The sequence below is a fragment of the Sebastes umbrosus genome, chromosome 13 (assembly GCF_015220745.1).
Source record: "Sebastes umbrosus isolate fSebUmb1 chromosome 13, fSebUmb1.pri, whole genome shotgun sequence".
Lineage (NCBI taxonomy): Eukaryota > Metazoa > Chordata > Actinopteri > Perciformes > Sebastidae > Sebastes > Sebastes umbrosus.
The window spans coordinates 19,954,269-19,975,506 of NC_051281.1; the positions used below are offsets into that span (position 1 = coordinate 19,954,269).

At 39.3% G+C, this 21,238-nt stretch overlaps 2 protein-coding genes across 3 annotated transcripts; one reads left to right on the forward strand and one right to left on the reverse strand.

The window, feature by feature from the left end:
• The first annotated feature begins 2,955 nt into the window (after positions 1–2,955).
• lamp1b (lysosomal associated membrane protein 1b) lies at positions 2,956–11,383 on the forward strand. Its single transcript, XM_037790713.1, has 6 exons — positions 2,956–3,338; positions 6,185–6,378; positions 6,487–6,618; positions 6,765–6,831; positions 9,176–9,343; positions 9,431–11,383. Exons 1-6 carry the CDS (start codon positions 3,293–3,295, stop codon positions 9,568–9,570), a joined length of 747 nt encoding a protein of 248 aa, XP_037646641.1. The 5' UTR covers positions 2,956–3,292; the 3' UTR covers positions 9,571–11,383.
• A 42-nt stretch (positions 11,384–11,425) lies between these two features.
• LOC119500785 (growth hormone-regulated TBC protein 1-A-like) lies at positions 11,426–19,844 on the reverse strand. 2 transcript variants are annotated; one of them, XM_037790712.1, is made up of 8 exons: positions 19,612–19,844; positions 18,975–19,120; positions 18,691–18,849; positions 17,775–17,899; positions 16,232–16,328; positions 14,220–14,392; positions 13,941–14,126; positions 11,426–13,092 (listed from the first exon to the last, which is right to left on the reverse strand). In XM_037790712.1, the coding sequence occupies exons 1-8, from the start codon at positions 19,671–19,673 to the stop codon at positions 12,991–12,993; spliced, it is 1,050 nt and encodes a 349-aa protein (XP_037646640.1). In that variant the 5' UTR covers positions 19,674–19,844; the 3' UTR covers positions 11,426–12,990. The 2 variants fall into 2 exon arrangements, with proteins under 2 accessions (XP_037646640.1, XP_037646639.1); XM_037790711.1 differs by having other exon boundaries at positions 18,975–19,123.
• Between the last annotated feature and the right edge of the window lie 1,394 nt (positions 19,845–21,238).

Consider the following 21,238-nt stretch of genomic DNA (forward strand, 5'->3'; position numbering starts at 1 on the left):
TATTATTATCCAAACTTTAAAAATAATTTTGTTTTCTTCACAGAAATCTATGAAATGCTGATATATAGGCTAATTGTATATATATTTTTTCTTGTCTTACATCCCTTAAAATCAAGAAGGCCTCGCGACCCCCCGTCAAGCTTTGGTGACCCTTAGTGGGGGTTGGTACCCCCAGGTTGGGAACCACTGCTCTAGATTATAACAAATGTATATGTACAATCAGGTCACCTTTTCTTAAAAAAAAACACAGTTATTCCCCTGCAATAAATAATCAATTAATGAATGGTTTATTACTCACTATAATGTAGTTATAAGCATATATAAGACACCATTTAAGTGTTTCCTCATAAGTTTTTTCTTTTTTACATTTTTAAATGTTTATTATTCTTTCGAGAATTCCTTATATGTCTGTGGCAATTGTAAAACAAATATACAAATTATTAAAGGGCCAGTATAGCAATTAGAGGGGGATCTATTGGCAGAAATGGAATACAATATTAATAAGTTGGTTTTCTTTAGAGTATAATCACCTGAAAATAAGCAAATCGTTGTGTTTTTGTCACCTTAGAAGAGCCGTTTATATCTGCATATGGAGCGGGTCCTCTTCACAGAGTCCATCGTGTTTCTACAGTAGCTCAGAATGGACAAACCAAACACCGGCTCTAGATAGGGACATTCGCATTTTTGCGTCGTCCATCATATTTCTCCTACACGCTTGGCACACGGGTGAAGTTTCAATTGGTTGCAATCTGCAACCTCACTGCTAGATGTCACCAGATCCTACACACTGCACCTTTAATAAATGTTTTATAAGATACTGTTCTTTATGCAAGATTACAGCTATGTTATATCGTGTTATCAAGCTTTCATTAACACCAGCCGTTCATATGAGTTATAGTTGTTGACAAATACAATGACAAAGACACATTAATGTCCTTATATCTGCTTACAGTCACATTATAATGTGTTCTAAATAAGATATTAAGTTTTTATAAACTGTTTATAAATGCTACATAAAGTAGGAGGGGTTGAAATAAAGTCTTATCTAAATGGTTTGTATTTCAAATTATGTTATTATAGGTGTACTTGGTTGTAAAATAGACAACAATGTTTTGCGGAGAAATATATAATCTGAATTTAGGTGAATTTTGTTCCTTTATTACGCTGGACGTTTAGAGAAACCCTGCATTAGTTTTCCGAGGTACTTGCACGGATGAACACACTTTAAAAATGCAGCATACGTCACAGGCCGGTATCTAAAAATGTGGCTAATAAACTAAACTACTGATAAAAAGAATCTGATTATACAGATTATAAAGGACAAAATGTGCCTGTTAGTTAACAACTAGAAATGTGAAGAGTCCATCAGCAGGCTGCAGAAAGATTGATTTGACATTTGCAGCCGGTTAGAGTCTGTTTAAGTAACTGTGTGTGTTCAAAAGGTCAAAAGATAAGTTGACCCCTGTGATACTTAAATGTTTGTGTGTGTCTGTGTAAAAGAAGAGGTTACAAACCTCTGCATCTTTCCAAAGAGTCGTGTCAGTCTCACGTTGCATAATCACACTGATCTGTGACTCTTAAAGAGACTATTGAACCAGCAGGGAGGTAAATGAGGTCAGGTTAAGTTACACAGAGAGGAGACTCCATTTTTGCACATACGTGTAAAATGTTCAGGGACTTCTGACTGAGGTCTGACCTCGGTGACCTTTAATTAGACGCCCACATTCAAGTTTCTGGACCCTGGACTTAAGTGGGTATCTAAGTAGTATCTAAGTAACTAGGAAATACTGAATCAATGTCAAATAAATGCAGTTGATTAAAAAGCACAATATTTGCCTCTGAAATGTAGTGGTTTAGATGTGTGTAGTCACTTAAAATGGACATACTCTAGTACAAGTACGTGCAAGCAGGCAGGCAAAGGAGCAGAGACTCCGGTCCTGGAGACTAAAGCTACGGTCTCCCCCGCGTACTCCGATCGCAGCCAACACTGTTTTGCAAGACGGGCTTCACTAGATATAACTTTGCGGTTTTGGTGCTTCCGTGTAGTTTGTGTTGGAGTCTCGTCTGAACAGCGCAGTCACACGCGAGCGCGCATGGGACACCGACCCGGGTGATTTATTCGTGTAAGAAGTTACAAACAGTCCCTTTAATTTTTCTTTTTTTCTAAATGTAATTTTTGTATTATTTATTTGATCTTATTTCACATGAAAAGCACCCCATGTTCTGTCTGTGTAAATCATTGTAAAAAGTGGAAAAGTTGGTTCACTTCATATTTATATCTAATTAAATATGTTTATTTAAATGTCGAGTAAAACCAAATAAAGGAAAAACAAAATGAAAAAAAACAAACAAAAACATATCAGTGTGGTATTTAGACTTTAAAAACATGAATTCATCTTTATAAATAGCGAAATAAACAGAGGCAGTGTGTGTGTGTTAAATAGGCAGTGGCAGAGTGTGTGTGTGTGTTAAATAGGCAGTGGCAGAGTGTGTGTGTGTGTGTTAAATAGGCAGTGGCAGAGTGTGTGTGTGTGTGTTAAATAGGCAGTGGCAGAGTGTGTGTGTGTGTGTTAAATAGGCAGTGGCAGAGTGTGTGTGTGTGTTAAATAGGCAGTGGCAGAGTGTGTGTGTGTGTGTTAAATAGGCAGTGGCAGAGTGTGTGTGTGTGTTAAATAGGCAGTGGCAGAGTGTGTGTGTGTGTGTTAAATAGGCAGTGGCAGAGTGTGTGTGTGTGTTAAATAGGCAGTGGCAGAGTGTGTGTGTGTGTGTTAAATAGGCAGTGGCAGAGTGTGTGTGTGTGTGTTAAATAGGCAGTGGCAGAGTGTGTGTGTGTGTTAAATAGGCAGTGGCAGAGTGTGTGTGTGTGTGTTAAATAGGCAGTGGCAGAGTGTGTGTGTGTCTCTGCTGTTTACCACGTGACTCTCTGGGTGTTGTTAAAGCCTCTGTGTCACATGATCCTGATGTCAGTCTGTAGCTGTAGCTGGTGATGAAGTGTTACAGACGAGCTAAACTAACCTCTCAGCGAGCATATACAACTATAACAAGAATAAACTAGTAACCAGAAACGTTTAGTGGTCTGTTAACCAAGAACAGCGCTTTATCATCTCAACTAATCTGTTCGCTTGGCTTTTATTCTCCCCTTTTTCGCTGTAGTTGTTGTCACGCTAGCGTTTGCTTAGCATAGCTAGCACAACATCTGCTGAGCTAAGCTAGCTGACTAGCCGCCGTCCTGTCGGTTGTTTTGTTGCCCTGATTTCACCTCGACGAGCCACCGGAGAGGAACCGGAGAAACATGACGCAGACACGATGCCTGGGAGTAACGTTACTGTTGATTTTAGGTGAGTATCGGTTAATCTACGGTTACCGGGAGAGCTAAACAACACCGTTTACCGAAGGTCACAGGTAACTGCCCTCAACGTAACGTAGCAACGGGGAGGACGAGCGGTTAGTTAGTTAGCTAGTAAACAACAACAACGTTTATGACGTTTATGACTGCACAGCTACTGTAGAGGTTAGTTTACAGGCCTACACCTGTTAGTTAACGTGTTGTTATGGTGGCAGAATTAGTTTTAACTTATAAATGATGGTTTAGGATAGTTTGGCCATGATTTGTTTATTTGTTTTGCACAATTTAAGACTATAAAACATAACAAAAAAATGAATAATATACAGTGCAGGAAGAGGCAAAAAACCCACTGGGCTGATCTGAAGCCTCCACATAGAGACAAGATCAATATAAAGAAATAATATGACTACAATTTTGTGATAACAAACAATTAGGACGAGATATATATAATAACAACAATAACAATACATTAAATATATCAAAAAGGTTTTGATACCAAATCACAGCATGACTTTTTCTATGGTGTTCCTCAAAGTCTTGGTGTCTTAATGTGGTATTTTGGAGGGATTGTTGATCATTTTTATCAATTCTTGAGTGGTAAAAAATTGTTAAATTTAGCACCAAATGTGTGTAACAAATGGTATCAACCCAAAAACTGCTGCAACAACTTATGAGACATAATAGAGCATGGGGATGGCCATCATATACTTCTATCATAATGCTCTTATACACTTTTACAATTAATTTGAAATGATTAATAATGTTTATTTGTGATTATGATTAGAATAACTTGACACACGGTGCTGAGCTGCATCTCAAATTAATCTCCTTGTTTATTTGTTTGTTTTGCACAATTTAAGACTATACAACATAACAAAAAAATAAATAAATGAATAATATACAGTGCAGGAAGAGGCAAAAAACCCACTGGGCTTATCTGAAACCTCTACCTAGAGACAAGATTAATATAAAGAAATAATATGACTACATAATAGTGATAACAAACAATTAGGACAAGATATATATATATATATATATATATAAAAAGACAAGTGTGTGTGTGTTGCGTAGAAGTGTATGGTTAGTGTTTGTGAGGAGGATATTGATTTAAATATCTATAAAGACTTCTGGGCAATCGTAACCAAACAACATTGTGAGTGGGAGAAAATAAAAAACATAAAAACAGATACATGGACAACATGGGGAAAAGCAATTACAAGACAGCAATTAAATGACCCTTTAACTGACTTTTGAAACATTTGACAGATGAACAGTTTATTGATAGATGTGAAAAGCTACTACATAATTTGGATAACGCTGACTTCAGGCATTAATGTAATTAAACTGCTCAAGAGGTCACCCAGGCTGAGATGTCCCCATGTCATAGCATTTTAATCACTGTGAACCTTAAGACTTTCACCTCAAATCATATATTATTTTAATTTTATATTGTAATTGTCTTGGACTTTTGCAGATTAAATTGTTTAAAAGGCAAGGCAAGGCAGCTTTATTTGTAGAGCACATTTCAGCAACAGGGCAATTCAAAGTGCTTTATATAAACATTCAAGAACATTGCCACAAAGTGCAAAAGAACATTAAGACATAATTAAAACAGTTGTAAAAACATTAAAGATTAGAAAATAGAAAACAAGCTTAAAATAAAAGCTAGGATAGAAGCTAAAACAGAGTATAACACACAAGAGTAAAAGCTCTAGTGCAGTATAAGATCATTATCTGGTTTAATAAAAGGCAGCAGCAAACAGGAAAGTTTTAAGCTTTGATTTAAAAGACCTACACCAAAACATTGTTCTCACCGTCTATATTAATGTTTGTAATGAATCCATGTTTTATATCATACTGTTTAAATGTTTTGTTCTCCCAAAAAACACATTATTTGTTTACTTTGGGGCTATTTTTTTTATAGGATTTCTTGAATATCAAAGCTAAAAGACAAATAAGGACACCTGTTTATTTATGTCACTCTCCCCGCAAGTTAGCGTCAATCTAAAGTCAGTCTGATTACCGCAAACTGAGTTAAATCAATCATGGAGTAAAGATAACACAGATTAAACACATAGAAAGCTACCATTGTTGCAATGCTATCATGCATTTTCCAACACTAGGGACATAGACCTTTCAAAAAATCACTAGGAGACTTGGTCCCTCCAAAGTGGCACGACGGACACATTTTGGGGGTCTGGCTCATGGACTATATACTTCTCCACTACGTTTATCTGGACGCTGTAGTTACTGGTATAACTGTCTGTTTGTAAACATATGTCACCCAAGTATTCAACATCAGAGACAAAGCCGTACCAAAGAAAGCTTTTGTCTCTCACACAGATTCAATTTTCTTTCTATCACCTGTGTGTGTGTGTGTGTTTGATAAAGAAGCAGCACCCCATCGTGGTTCAAACTACTTGTAGGTTTACTGACACAATGAAACAGTAAACTACTTAAAAAACATCAGTCACATGATTTTTTTCAGATCAAAATCAAGCTCCACCACAGTGTTTCTAGATGTCACTGCAAGTCTTGAAGCTCTGGTATCTGATATAACATGACTACTTGTTAAAGAGTATTTTTACATTATATTATTGCCAAATTAAGGATCAGAGTACTTGTTTTACCACTGCTGAATCTGCTTCCTAAAATGGCCTGCTAAATGGCTTATTTGCCCTGACTGGTTTTCTATCATACTTTCATACATTCTAGGTGATATTAGAAAGGTCTTAAAGTCTTAAATTCAACTTAGTGAACCCTGTATAAACTATTTATTTAGTATTGAACACCTTGCATCTCAGTAATACCAGACTCATAACTGAATACCTCTTACAGCTGCTGTCCTGCACCAGGGTTTTGCCACTGTTGCCCCGCCCACAACTGCCCAAACCACCGCGGCACCGCACAAAGAGCCCGGCAGACCTGAGAAAGGAAACTACAAGGTCACCAGCAGCAACGGTACCACCTGTTTACTGGCATCCATGGGTCTCCAGCTCAACATCACCTTCAACTCTGTCTCCCAGAATAAGGTGCCTGAATTTAAACCCCAACACTGTTGTCTGAATTCTGTTGGAGCTAAAGATAGAGACATATTAACAGGTTTGAAATGCTAAATGTTAACTCCTATTCCTTTACAGACTGTGCAGGATGTCGTGAACCTTCAACCCAATATGACAAAAGGCTCTGGATCATGTGACTCTGACAACGCCTCCCTGTGGCTCTCAATGGATGCAGAGAAGAAGATCAACCTCACCTTTTTCTTCTCTCTGGTAAGTTACTGTGTACGCCCTCACAACCATGTGCATTAAACCCCTTGTACTTCATGAAACGGCCACTAGATGGCAGCTGGAGCTTGTGGTGAACCTACTTTACTTCAGTGGTACTGACTTTTGGTGGTCTTGCTGTTTCTCTCCAGAATACTACGACCAATAAGTTCCACCTGAGTGAAGTGTCTCTGTCAGCAGCCTGGCCAGACATGAAAGGTGAGTGCAGTTTACCTCCCAGTATCCTATGGAAGACAGAACCTGCCAAAATCAAAAATAAATGAATATATCAGGCACCCCAATAGCTCACCTATCATTGTCACTTTCTAATAAAGGCCAAAAAAAAACAAAATTCTCTCTAAAAAAAAAAAGATAAATAAATGAATATATAATTAAATAAATGAATAAATAAATAAATATGCCATTAAAAGTAGCAAAAATAATATTAATTAAATTAAATTCATTTTTTTTTTTTTTTTTTAACCTTGTATATGAATTCCTTTATTTATTTAATCTGTTTGTCTGTTTAATTTCCTCTTTTATTAATTTATGTATTTATTTTTATGAATTTTTGAATTTATTTATTTTTTGTCAGTAATACTGTGCCTCGTGTAACTGACAGTAATTTGGTGTTTCAATATTTTTTAAATTTATACAATGAATGAAGTCAAATAGTAAATATTACAAAGGAAACTTCGTACAGACCCCCTCATGTGTTTTTTTACACTGTGGTGCTTAAAATCTACTCTGGAATACTGGAAAAATAGGACCACCGGTTTGATATGATGTAATCTAATACAGCAGCCCTGCAATAGATCTTACCATTATGAAATATTTAGTTTTTGTTGAAACTGTGTAAAGAAAGGTGTCGGTGTTGATTCAACTGCATCATAGGAATGTGCTAAAAGGCCCAAATCAGTTAATACTTGCATGGGTAGAGTTGACACAGGTTTATCTTCCTTATAATTTATACAAGATATGTGGCTATATGATGTTTATACATATAACCTAATAAGAGACACATTTTGGTGATGAACTGGATTACACCCTTGGCCATAAGTATTATACTATTTTACAGTGGTGTGGTCTCAAATCTGCTATTTTGTTTCTTTCTCCACTTTGAAAATGTAACTGAATAGTATTTTGGGGCATTTTAGTGCCCTTACTCAGGAAGTAGAGAGATGACAGGAAACAAGAGAGCAATGCAACATGGTCACTGTTTTAACCCCTAAGCTACGGGGGTGCCCTGTAAATGGATATTTTGACAAAATAAATTTAAATACATGACCATTACAGTCAACTGAGCAAACCAAGATTCAATTGAACATTCTTGAGTTAAAGATAATTTTGTCAAAATACTATTAAGTTCAAGAATGAACTTTCCCTCTCAAGAGTTAAATGGGTATGAAAACGACCACAAAAAGGCATTCACAGAGGCTGCTAAATGTTTTCTTCCTGTTCTCTAAAGCCAAGTTCACACCTCAAGACTTTCAAAGTCGTCAGATCGCTGTACCGTTCACACTTCATAACTTGCTGTCATGTAATCGGGAGTCTTTAAGTCTTTGTGGTTTTCACACTACGTGAATGACCGGAGACGGGGTCACCCACTACAAGCTCTTTCACCAGGAGTAACCCCCGATGATGTCCCCAAACTATGTTTTGTCATGAAAACACACTCGAGAAATACACGGTAAATGACGTGACACCATGCGCGAGACACATTGCTGATGTTGTTGTTGGCACGTGTTCACAAAATAGCCTGTTTCCACCGGTTTCCACACTCTTACTATTTATTCCTTAAGGTGCAACAACCACTGGGCTCCGTGTTGCAAATGAAACACATACAGTAAAGTTCCTATTATTATCATTGTCCCCTAGGTTTCCCCTCAACCTGTGTCTCTCGCTCTCCCCGACAAATCCAGATATTTAGCACGCTAGATATCTGGAATGTGTCGCACACATAACACCCAAGCGCCGATGTGCATGTGGCGAGCCAATGGCAATTTGCCTCTGATCTCGGGCTTTTGTCGGTGAGCTCCCAAAAACTGTCAGTGAGCAGAAAACCAGGGCTAAAGTTGTGTAGTGTGAACTAGGCATGATACATTGACATTCAGTCACCAGTTAACTGGAAGACTAGTTGTTCTGAACTCCTTCCTCCGTCTTTGGTCTCTTGCAGCAGTTCTTTTATTCTGTCTGTAAAACTTGACTAATTTACAGCACTTTGCTCGCAACATGAATTCATTCTTTTATGGGGATGGCTAATTGGCTGGGGTATTGTCTCACTATGTTTTCAGTTAGCTCACTTGTAGTGATTCTGCAGTTTTTTTTTTAATGGGTGCGATTACTGTTGAGATCACCGGGTCTTGAACTAAACAACCGCATTTAAGTTCTCTATGCAAAGTGGTGAAATCTTTATTTAATCATCTCTAAAGTTGATCTCCTTTTTATTAAAATCTGTTCTCCCTCTTCCCACTTCTCTTTTTGTATCCGGTCTGTATTCCTTTTGTTTTACTGGATACCTCTTCGCCACTGTAATCCCTCCCTGCTCTGTCCTCTGCTACAGAGCCCTTCTCGGCCGATAACGCCAGTCTGGACTACCTGCGGGGCACCCTGGGCTTCTCATACATGTGCCATGAGCAACAAACTCTGAATGTGGCCCAGGATTTGTCAATCAACACCTTCCAGGTGCAGGTGCAGCCCTTCGGCCTCACTGGAGATCAGTTTGGAGCAGGTAAACTCCTCCGTCTAGTAGAAAATGATAAAAATAAATCCGCTTTCTTGCTCTAATTTGTCTTCTCTGGTGTTTTCACTCTCTCAGCGGAGGAATGCCAGTTGGATGAAGATGACATGTTGATCCCCATCATAGTCGGCGCAGCTTTAGCAGGTCTCGTCCTCATCGTGCTCTTGGCCTACCTCATCGGCAGGAAGAGGAGCCACGCCGGCTACCAGACCATCTGAGGTCACTTGTCACTCTCATGTTCTCAGAGGCCAGAGCGCGCTATCCCACCCTTGAGATTAACCACTGTTTTATGAGACTTAACACTCCACCCTGTCCCCTTCTATCCCTCCATCCTTCATCCTCCCTGCTCCTCTGTGTGCTGTTCTTTGCCCTCATCAGTAACACTAGTCATTATCACTTTGTGGAGGTTGATAGGCTGTTTCTGAACTGACCCGCTCATTCTTTAAAAAACAAAAGGGGGCTTTGTTTGGAGATTGTAATGAAATGAGGAAAGACCTACTGGTACTACGTAAAGCAGGGGAGGGATGTTGATCAGAGGGTCCAAAGTGTATTGTACTATTTATGATTTCTGTGAAAGGAATTTTGAGGGATTGTGGGATTTGAGGGACTTGCTACTGTAGCTTATTGTATACCTGCTCTAGGGTGACCATTTTTAGTGGTTTGGCCCTAAATGAGGTTTGGTATCATAAAGGGAATATTTCTGGCTGTTTAACTTGATCCACTTCAGATGGTAAAGATGTTTTTTTTTTTAATTGCAACTCGACATTTAGCCCAAGTATGCAGATTTTATGTAACATACTAAAAACACAGTAACCTAATCCTAAAAAGGATATGTGAGGAGTTCCTTTAGTAGTTAAAATGCATTTAGGAATTGATTTTGTTCACTGGGATTAGCGACGATATGTACCGTTACTTCCCTCTTAAAGGTACTCAGCACATTTTGTATGGAGACTGCAGATGCAGTTGTTAGCTTTGTAAGATAATTATGTTTGGGCTTTTTCACTTCATTTAAAGGAACAATTCAACATTTGGGGAAATTATTTGCTTTCTTGCCAAGAGGATGAAAAGATCGATAGCATTCTCATATTTCCTAAATGTGAAGCTACAGCCAGCAGACGGTTAGCTTAGCTTAGCACAAAGACTGGAAACGGGGGGAAACAGCTAGCCCGGCTCAGTCCAAAGATAAAACAAAATCTGCCTACCAGCACCTCTAAAGCACCTGTTTATTAGTGAGCTTTAGAGGTGCTGGTAGGCACAATTGTTACCTTTGTACAGAGAGATGCTAGCTGTTTTCCCCGTTTCCAGTCTTTATGCTAAGCTAAGCTAACCGTCTCGTGGCTGCATTGTCATATTTACCGTACGAGAGTGGTATTAATCTTCCCATCTAACTTAGAGACAGGAATATGAATTTCCCAAAATGTCAAACTATTCCTTTAAAGTGATGGTTGGTTTCTGCTGTTACAATGTTCACACGCAACAGTTGTTGCTTAAACAATCTTAAAAAACCCACTACCGTTGGCTCATGTGGATGAAAAAAGCTCAGGACATCACTATACAAGTGAAATAATGTTGAAGTGTTACAGTCCACTGTTTGTTTTCTTTTCCCCTGAATATGGGCCCACATGGGATTTTGCTTACTGAAGGGAAAGAAGTTGCACTAAAGTTCTGACAAATAGCCCCATGTAATGATTAAAGTGGCCAAAATGCTCTGGTCAGTGTTCATCAGTGCCTTCCCAGCTGTAACATAGATGGGATTAAAGTAAAGCCAATACCATAGAGGTACTCACTCACTCACTGACACTGTGTGCTGCCGTGTCTGGGACACGTCCTCTGTGTCTCACATTGCCTTCATGTACTGTTACTACCATAAATATGCATTGTTTGATGTTGTAGAAAGAAAGTACCGATATTTGTTTTTTTGTGTGTTTATTTTTCTCCATCTAAATATCCATGTAGTGATTTAATAAGGTTTTAATGGATTTGTTTGAACTGTTTTCTAAAGGAGAGGCCAATAAAAGTGAATGAACGAGACCTTTTTGTTTTGCCTTCATACAGTTCATCAGCTGTCAAACCTGTTCCTGCTTTGTTTGGACTCCTTAGAAGAGTAGGCACAGTATTTGAGAATAATTATCATATTGAGTTTCGGAAATGCATTATGTTAAATTTTTTTTTCATGTATCAAAGACTTAATTACAAAAGTATTGCGTAAAGAATAAACCAGTTTTAGTTTTGACATTTGGATAAACTTGAATTACAAAAGTTTTCAGTCATGCAGGTTTTATATCCTCGAGTGTTTTATTACTGTATAGTTGTATCACATCTGGGCTCATCAGTTTGTTTGTCTGTAAATACAGGGTGGGGGAAAGTTGTCCAAAGGTGTTTGAATGTTACAACCGTCCTCAGGCAGCTGGGGCCTTTCACAAGAAGCCCGTTCAGTAAATTATCTGAATAAAACCAAGAAAAGGTATATTTAGATCAGTCCAGATTTGCAGAAGATGATAGGTATTTAGTACCAGAGACGCTAAACAACTGAAAAAAGAACCACAAAGACCTTTTTGATGATTTGTCTGTGACTCAGCAGTCCTAGTGGATTTCTAGACATAATATACAGCCACAGGTTTGAAGCCCCTGAATGAACTGTTGTTGAAGACCATCATGTAACGGAGACATTACCACTTCTCTTTACTTTTGTTTGGCAGAGGCAGTTTTGAGGTCAGTTAGATCAGGAAAAAGATTAGGCCAATTATTATGTTTATGTTAACAATAAAAAGTGAAACAAAGTTCTGTAAATTAGGACATCTCATTTTACTTCAAAAAGAGAAACGGACGGTTTGAACAGTGTTGAATTCCAAGAGACATTAAAGTTGCTGAATGCGTGATGTGAAGCATTTCTTTTGCCTCCGGCGACGGCTCAGCCATTGGCTCGCAGTTAACAGTGCTAACCTGGGTGGAACCGGAGGGTGGGTGCTACGCTTCCGCAACGGCGGCGTCGGTTTGGAACGGCATTATCAGCTGTAACCGCTGTATGAGAGCAGTGCAGAGCGGCAGCCGTGAGCTAGCCAGTGGGGCACGCTCACATGCACTAACATGCACTAAAAGACACGTGGTCAAAAAAACACTGAGAAACTCGGATTACAACACACACAGAGGGAGAGAGACTTCATTCTTTGCTCAGGTAGAGATTACTCTATACCTTTACATAGCTATTAGTTGTTTGCTGCTATATGAATGCTTTGGATATCGTATAGAGCACCTTTAATTCCCCTTTTCCATTAGACACTCTGACAGATAAAACAGAATTTACAAACTATTATTCTCCACAATAACAAAGCTAACTGTATCCCTCCCATACTACTACAAAGTAAAACATTTACAACATTTACAAATCATTGGGTGTGATTATCTTGAAGTACTTATAGCAGCAGAAATATTTTGCAAACATGAGACCATGAGCAAAAGACAAAGTTGAAAAACGACATCCTTCAGAGTGCAATACAGAAACAGAAGCTGAAACAAAAAGCCACCAGCAGTCCATTTTGGTAACAGTTCCTGATAGTACAGGGTTACTTCCTTACACTGAATGAAAGCTGATAGTTTCAGAAATCCAGTCAAATGGGAGGGATGGTGGATGCAAAACTTTACGGCCGTCCAGATTCTTCCTCCAGTATTCGTTGTCTGCATTTCTCTCTGAGTTTATCAATAGTTGCCATCGACAGGCTCCCAGGTTCTGTAAAGATTTTCTGTAAAAAGACAGTTTGAGAGGACGTCACCACATTGATTAATGTTTCAGATTGTTCCTTTAAAGACATATACACAGTTACACACTAAGCTGTGTTTATATGGAGCCTGATAATAAGATTTCAGATAGAATAAGCTTCATGTAAACACCTCGTCCATAATAAACTGGCTCTGGATAAACTGGCTAACAGGATTTCCATTCCAGGGTTGGGTTAAATCTGTCATCATCTGAAAAGAAGAATGAATATTTACCATGACACCTCCTTTTCTGATCGGTATACTTTTGGTAAATCTATTCTCCTCTGTGCAAGCTGGAGCATTTTCTACCACTGTATTTTGATGAACTTTGAACGTTTTAGTAAAAAAAAAAAACAGCAGTGAACAATAATACACTTTATAAAGCACTTTAGAGCTGAACAAATTAGTCAATTAATTAACAAGTTGATTCATCAGCAACAACTTTGATAATTAATTAACCGTTTAAGTAATTTTTCAAGAAGAAATGCCAGAAATGTGTTCATTCCAGCCTCTAAAATGTAGATTAGTTGCTTTTCTTTGTCTAATACGATAATAAACTGTATATATTTGGGTTTAGAGCTGTTATATGGACAAAACAAGACATTTTGAAGACGTCACCATGGGCTCCGTGAGCTTCCCATCTGCACCATTTCTCTGTTTTTGTACATTGATTAATCAACAAAGCTGAATAATGGATGATGAAAATAATCATTAGTTGCAGCCCTAATGCAGATTGGCCTTTTACAAAGGTTTGACAGCGGTGGAGAGCTAGTGTTCAAACTGTTCTAAGCCCAGTAACAACAGCCAGTGTTTCTGTCCTTTCTCATCGCACCTGCATGAAGGTGTGGCAGTCCAGAGTGAAAGCACCGCAGGTGATTTGTTTGAAGCACTCGCATACGTCAGTCAAAGAGCGAGCTCTCAGGATCTCTGGCTGGTGGTGAATGATGAGAGTCAGAGCAACACGGAAAAGAACCTTGGAGCCCTCGTAGAAAAGACAATCCCAGACCCGCAGAACTGTCTGCAAGCACAAGAAGAAACTGTCTGTGAAATTATGTGCTTCAACATCACCATCAACTCCTCATTTGTGTCTAACCCTCAAAATTGTCCTCACCTCAATTGGGAGTACGTCAATGTAGAGGCAGATGAACCAGCGCGACACCACCAGTGTCCATATGCCGGGATACTGGTCCATGAGCTGTCCTATTGCAGGAGATTTAGCCTTCACCAGCTCCCCGAGAACCTCCTGGTCAATCTTCAGGCCCATCATGGCCGGGCTGTAGAAGTCTACAATATCCACAAAGTAGATGAGTTTACATTTGTCTATCTGAGTGCAGTAGTGATACTTGTCGGTCGGCCTTTTAAAAACAATTGTGAACTGGTTTTGTTTCTATCACTAAGATCAAATCTAAATGCTTCAGATTGTTGTGTTGGTCCAAAACTTCTTGCAAGAATGATTTTTCCATGCGGAGTCCCACAAGGCTCCAACTCGGGTCCACTACTCTTCTATATTACAACGATGGGTCATCATAAGAAAGCACTTTTCATTTGTATTGTTATGCAGGTGTTGCAAATGTAACAAATATTTTAGCAACCTTCATAACATTAACATTTTTTTTTTTGACATCAATGACCCAGACACTGCTCCAAGGGCCATGATAAAACACAGATATTGGTTCAAATAAGTAAAGAAGAGGAGCATTGTAGAGCACAAGCAAATATGATACAAATATGAATGATTACTGATCTGAAGATAAGATCTGGTCTTTCTTCCCCTTATAAACAGGAACAAATGCAGACTGCACTGCTCTCCGGTCTGCCTAAAAGTCTTTAATTGGAGCAAAGCGTCATCACATCTGTTCTAACGAGTCTACGCTTCTGTCATCTTATGTAATTTAATCAAATTAATTTTAGAAGAGATTTTAAGGTCTTTAAAACTTGTTATACTTGTTATAAATATAACTATTTTACAGGACTTGCCCTTACAAACTGCATGCTTCCAAATAATGGCCCTGGGTGAGCTCTATAACTGAGCACTGCTACATTAACTGGCTATTTTATCATACATGTTTAGTAGCTTTTTCACATCCATGTCTTTGTTTTAATGTTGTATTTGACTTTTTCTTCTATTTTTTCATTCATGTAGGAGGGCCAGGCCCTGGTATTGTGCATGCTGGCTCACTGGAATGGGGTTGTGTCTAGAAGGGAGCATGCAAATTGGAAAATCTGATCTGAGATCTGCAAAAACATGCAAAAACTCTTGCGACACTCGCTGCCCGACGACCTATCCTAACCATACATTTTCGAGGTCAATGCCTAACTTTGACTATTTGAGGTCAATGCCTGACCTTAACCATTCGAGGCAGGGCTGTAGTACTCGAATCCAGACTTGGTCTTGAGTCCACTTTTTTGAAGTCTTGCACATGTCTTGGACTCGTGCCCTGTTGGACTCGGACTTGTCTTCGACTCGGGCTCGGCTATTGAGAACTGGTTAAGTTGCTCCTGTTTGTTGTTAGAAGATAGATCAATATTGTTTATAGATTACTTCTGTCCATCTTAACGCATTAATCACTATATTAGCATTGGAAAGACACAATTGCCTATTATGGTCTTGAACAGGACTTGATTTGCTCTGGACTTAGTCTTGACTTAGTCTTGACTGTCTTTGGACTTGGTCTTGACTTAGACTCGACTGGACCTGGTCTTGGACTTGATTATGTTGGACCTGACTACAGCCCTGATTCAAGATCAGTGCCTAACCTTAACAATCTCGCGAGAGTTTCCCCAGTTTGCTGGCTCCTATCTAGCTACTACCCTGGACTGGCTGTGACACACTAAACAGAAAGGGACCATAATTAATTTTATCAACTATACCTGTGTTTACCCTGCGATGACATGTCAAAATGCCTGCGGTGAAAAGGGAATATTGACATCTCCCTCACTTTCCTGTTCACCTTTACCATTTTTATTGGTGCATTGGCTTTGGTGACGTCATGTTCCCATAGCCACGCCCACCTCAACCTGAGCAGACGTCTAATCAGACACACTAATTGAAAACACCTGAGGCGTTGTGCAGGGACCTTAACAGTGTGAGTGTGTGTGTGACCATTTTAAAAAAGACTCTACCTGGGAGCATTCTGCCCACCAACGCATCCATGAGCCAGAAGGAGTTCTCTTCATCTTTGGTGATGATCATGAGGTAGCCTGCGATGAAGTTCATGCCCTGAAATGAACAGAGACAGCGAACTGTGAGTGAGCCCACTGGCATACTGTAGGTCACTGATTTACAGACACATGCAGACCAACACATGGCAGTATTTATGCTGGACATATGGTGCCTTCAGATGGGGTCGTGTTTACCGTGTTCACAAGAAGAGTCCATATGAAAGCCCCCCTCTTGTGTTATTCACAACCTCGTAAGTGGAAAGTTTCTGAAAGCTCCATGTTCGCGAGTTGTGACGTGTTTGTTGACGTCAGAAATGGCGGAGGCCTTGGAAGGTCATTTTTAGGTACATAATAAGTGAATATATCGTAATTTTGGTTGTATATCATAATTCTTTGTAATTTTATAATATGTCTGAGGAAAATGTTGATATTCCCAACGGCCCCATCTTTTTCCTCTGTCATTATGTCTATAGAATTAATACCAATAGAATAGCCACTAGGGAATCAACAAATGGTAACTGGCACAGCGCAAAACAACCTTCGGTCAGTCATCTTTTTCAGTAAAAGGAGTACATTTTTGGAATGCCCTACCAACAGAAATAAAAATACAACCTGACCTGAAAACGTTTAATGAAAAGATGAAACATTGGCTGAAATTAAACCAAACCTGTGATCACTGATTATTGATTGGGAACATATATATGTAAATGTATTGTAATGTGCGATATTATATTATGTGATGTTATGTATGATGTAGTATTATGTATTTTTATTTTTTTCTTAAATGCCTAACCAGGGACAAGGTAGGCAAATTAGCTACGACTATAAGTCCTAATTAAGTGTAACAATGCCTACATGTATCCACTTGCTAGCTTGCTAAATCGTTAGCCTCTGTGGCTTCTAGACGCCGACGGTAACATTAATATTGCCGTTGCTTAACAGAGGTGTTCTTCATGACTTAACCACTTAAACACGAGCTCACGAGTTTCATTTGAAGGCACCAATATCCACAGCAACAACATATTTCCAAAAGCTTAATCAAGGATGTGATTTTGTCACCAATATGTTGTCAAATTAGTTGTGATGACATACTTGCATGTCTGGGGGAAACAGGATGTAACTGTATACCTGTCAATTTTAAAATGAGTAATTCAATTCCTCTACCTTTACCTAAGCTGTGTGACTTCAGTAAACATAAAAATATGACTTTGACTTGACTTGACTAGTGAATGTTGCACCGAAAGCCACATTTGGGGAAAATCCCTCACACGTAGTTAAATGAATAAGGAACTAGCCGGTCCTGTTCTTTAGGCAAACAGATGCTATGTTAAGGGAGACGAGATAAAAAGTGTTGGGAGAAGTTTGCCTTCAGGGCTTTCTACTAGAAAATGTACTTAATCCAAACCACCATCTTTTCTGAAGGCTTGTTGCCTAAACCTAAGAAGATTTCTGGAAGAAACTTAAGCCCTGGAGGCAAACTTCTCCCATGTGCTGTTTCCTTCACCTGACAGTAGCCCACTTCCTTGTTATGGTGTCCGTAGGCCAGCAGCACATTGTACAGAGCCTTCTGCAGGCTCGGTTCTGCTCTGCTCTTGAAGAGGACGTTGTCAGGAAAGGTCCTATGCATGTCTGCCAAAAATAACAAGACAAGAATTGTATTATGATTTGGACTTGTTGATAGAAGTTGAGGTGAGAATTGTTTTTTTACAGCAGAGATTTTAACTTGTCATAGTAGGAAAAGCTCATTAATAACAGCTCTGTTGTATTCAAGTGTCCCAGTAATGGTACATGTCCACAGGAGCGTTTTTTATCGCGAGGGATTGCCTCCCAGCAATGGATGCTTGATGGGCTAGACACTCGACACAAGGCACCTGATCGGACGAACGCTTTTCCTCGTGGGCTGCTGCTCCCAGCATTCAAACCGGAAACCAACGTGGCGGCTCGTTTGCAAACTTTCTTATCCTATATTATGAAAATAGTTCACCGAAATGTGTTTCTGAAAACAGTTTATGCAAGAAATAAGCCACGCAGTTGCTGAATCTGTCTTTATTTTGGATCAAATAGGGTTAGTTTAAAAGTTTCTAGGGAGTTTCAAGAGGCGGCGAGTTGCGCCGGACGCCCCTGATTTGCATAAAGTAGCCTAGCCCTTCCACTTTATGCAAATGAGGAGCGGGCGACGGTCTGTGTGTCTCGAATCACGCCGCCACGCTACCAGAATGCATTGCACGGCTGCTTACATAGACAATGAATGGGAAGCGTGGAAAGGAAGGACGGAAGCTGTGGACATGTACCATCAGTCATGACAGTGAGCCAGCGTGCACAATACCAGCACCCTGAAGCTGAAGCTGCTAAATGGTATTCGGCCATCATTATTTAGACATGTCAGAGTATCATCTGTGAAAAAGGCCTCTTTGTTGCACCTGTATGAATGGTTTCCTTCAGCTTGGCGTCGTGCTCCATGGCCAGTAGAGACTGGTAATAACCCCGGTTGCTCTCCAGTCGTTCTTGTGCGCCACTGGCTGCCATCCAAATCCTGGCACGGTGCTCATTCGGCACACCTTTACGCACGTACCTTTTCACTTCCCAAACAGAGTTTAGAATTACGTCACACAACAAGAGAGCACCAAAACCAAACAGTAGTGTGTGTGTGTGTGTGTGTGTGTGTGTGTGTGTGTGTGTGTGTGTTTGTTTGTGTTGCTTGTACCTGTCAAGTCCTTCCCCACATGGGGTTTCTCTTGAAGGAGCTTGGACCATCTCATCGACCTCCTGTTGAGGACGGCTACATACTCATTCATCATCTCCTTGTAGGATTCAAAATCGTGACGCCTCTCAAAGCCATAGGGGTCAATCCTGCTGGGGGCAAATCCACACAGTCCAGTACCACGTACAAATGAATGACTACGCGCAACTGTAAAGAAACGACTGACAGCTGGGGTCACTTTTCTTTCGCGCTCCTATTCCCTGATGACAGACACTACAACGGCCACCACAGGGTCGGGTTTCTGTAGCGGGGAGATCAAATGCCCCAGCTGGATGATTAGCCAGTTTTAAATTACTTTCAAGTAGGATTAGTAGCAAGGAGCAAAACTCAAGCTCAAAAATAACCTCAGAAAACGTCATATATTTTCCAAAAAACACCCTTTTAGCTATAACATTTTACTAAAGCTTGGTAGTTGGCTTTTAATAACCACTTTACGCATTTGTTAAGTAAAACATAAAGTGCAAATACAATGAAATGATGAGGAAAGAAGCTGATGTAAATAACTGGTAGTTAAGAATTTACATTTAACAACCAAAAGACAGACATGCGATCAGAGTGAACACATCAACACAAAGCTCACCTTTCACTGCCATTACTACATGTGAGAGGTTGAGAAGCATTTCCTTTCATTTCCATTTCCATTGTGTGTGATGTGCTGCAGGTAAAGAAGTCCACCGAGTCTATAAACAACCTGCACGGAGGAGCTTATTTCATTTCTTTCCCTTTGGAAAAGGACTAGATACTGTCAAGGTAAATAACAAAGCGGTTTGAGTTTCAAATGTGACTCACCTTACAGTTTTCACTGAGAGGAGGGGCTAGTTTTAGTAACACCCAGGTAACATCCACAGGTAAGGGCTTCATTTGCATGCAAAACAATTGAAGGAAGAGAAACTGTAATGTTTGCTTGTCCTCTTCAATATTACTGTCCAGGATTGATCAAAATAAAGGTTTCTCTTGTAGATGGTAAAACATTATTTCCTAGCAGGGATTTTAGAAACAGAGTCCAAGCCCCCCCGAGAAATATTTAACTATCAAAAAAAGTGTTTTCATTTAAGTTTCATCTCCCTACACCATCTAATTGTATTTCAAAGCTGTCTCCACACTGCCAGGAATATTATCATAAAGAAGACTTAATCCCTTTTACAATTCTTATTTAATATTTTTATATCAATGTTTTTGCTGCTCCCAAGTGGCCAAAAAAATCATCTAATTTCCCCCCTTAAAGCAGAAGTGGGTAGAATTGGAGCAAATACGATTAAAAAAAGTTATTTTTATAAAACACTATACATAATACATAATACATAACACGTACCACTTATAAGTACGGCTTTGTCTCTAATGTAGAATACTTGGGTGCCACATATATTTTTAATAACAGACGGTTACTCTAGCAACTACAGCGTCCAGATAAATGTAGTGGAGTGGTATAGGTAAGTACAGGGCTGCAATTAACAATTATTTTCATTATAGGGTTAATGGGCTGATTATTTTCACGATAAATAGTTCAGTTGATAAAATGTCAGAAAATAGTTAAACGTTTTTTTAAGAGCCCAATTTGACATGTTTCTTTTAAAGCAGCAGTGGGTAGAATTGGAGCAAATATGTTTAAAAAAAAGTTTTTTTTTATAAAACAGTAACTCTATCCTGACAGTAGTGCATGAGACAGGTGATTGGAAAAAAAAATCATGTGTCTCTGTGTCCTCTGGTGCTGAATGTATGAATGAGAAAGTTTCTGACCCGACAGCCATGTTGAGATCAGTTGAGGAAATACCAAGCACCGCCCACCAGCCGGAGCAAACTTTCTCATTTTACAGCTAAACAGTACACTACAAGATGTTTCTGAAAACATTTGAGGTGAGAAATAGGCATTACAGTAACAGAATATTGATTCATATTTGATCAGCGCTGCCTAGTTTGACCGTTTGATCAGAGTTCGCAAGTGATTGACAGCTGCCTCCGCTTAATCAACAGCCAATAGGAACGCTCTCTCTCTGAAATGACCTGTGATTGGCCAAAGTCTCCCGTCACGAGCTAGATTATTTAAAGCCTGAAAACAGAGCCATGAGGAGGTGCAGAAGTCTAGTTTTCTCTCAGAACACTTGAATTACAATATGCTGAAAGGTTATTATGGAATTTTTGCCCAATGATGCCAAACATATTCTGCCTACTGCAGCTTTAAACCAGTCAAATTGTAGAATATAAACTCA

Coding starts and splice junctions, on each gene's coding strand:
- lamp1b (XM_037790713.1), top strand. CDS start 3,293: ATGACGCAGACACGATGCCTGGGAGTAACGTTACTGTTGATTTTAG. Junction 6,619..6,764: donor TCACCTTTTTCTTCTCTCTG/GTAAGTTACTGT, acceptor GTTTCTCTCCAG/AATACTACGACCAATAAGTT. Junction 9,344..9,430: donor TGGAGATCAGTTTGGAGCAG/GTAAACTCCTCC, acceptor TCACTCTCTCAG/CGGAGGAATGCCAGTTGGAT.
- LOC119500785 (XM_037790711.1), bottom strand. CDS start 19,673: ATGGAAATGGAAATGAAAGGAAATGCTTCTCAACCTCTCACATGTAGT. Junction 17,900..18,690: donor GAAGGAAACCATTCATACAG/GTGCAACAAAGA, acceptor TATTTTTGGCAG/ACATGCATAGGACCTTTCCT. Junction 16,329..17,774: donor AGGAAGTGGGCTACTGTCAG/GTGAAGGAAACA, acceptor TGTTCATTTCAG/GGCATGAACTTCATCGCAGG.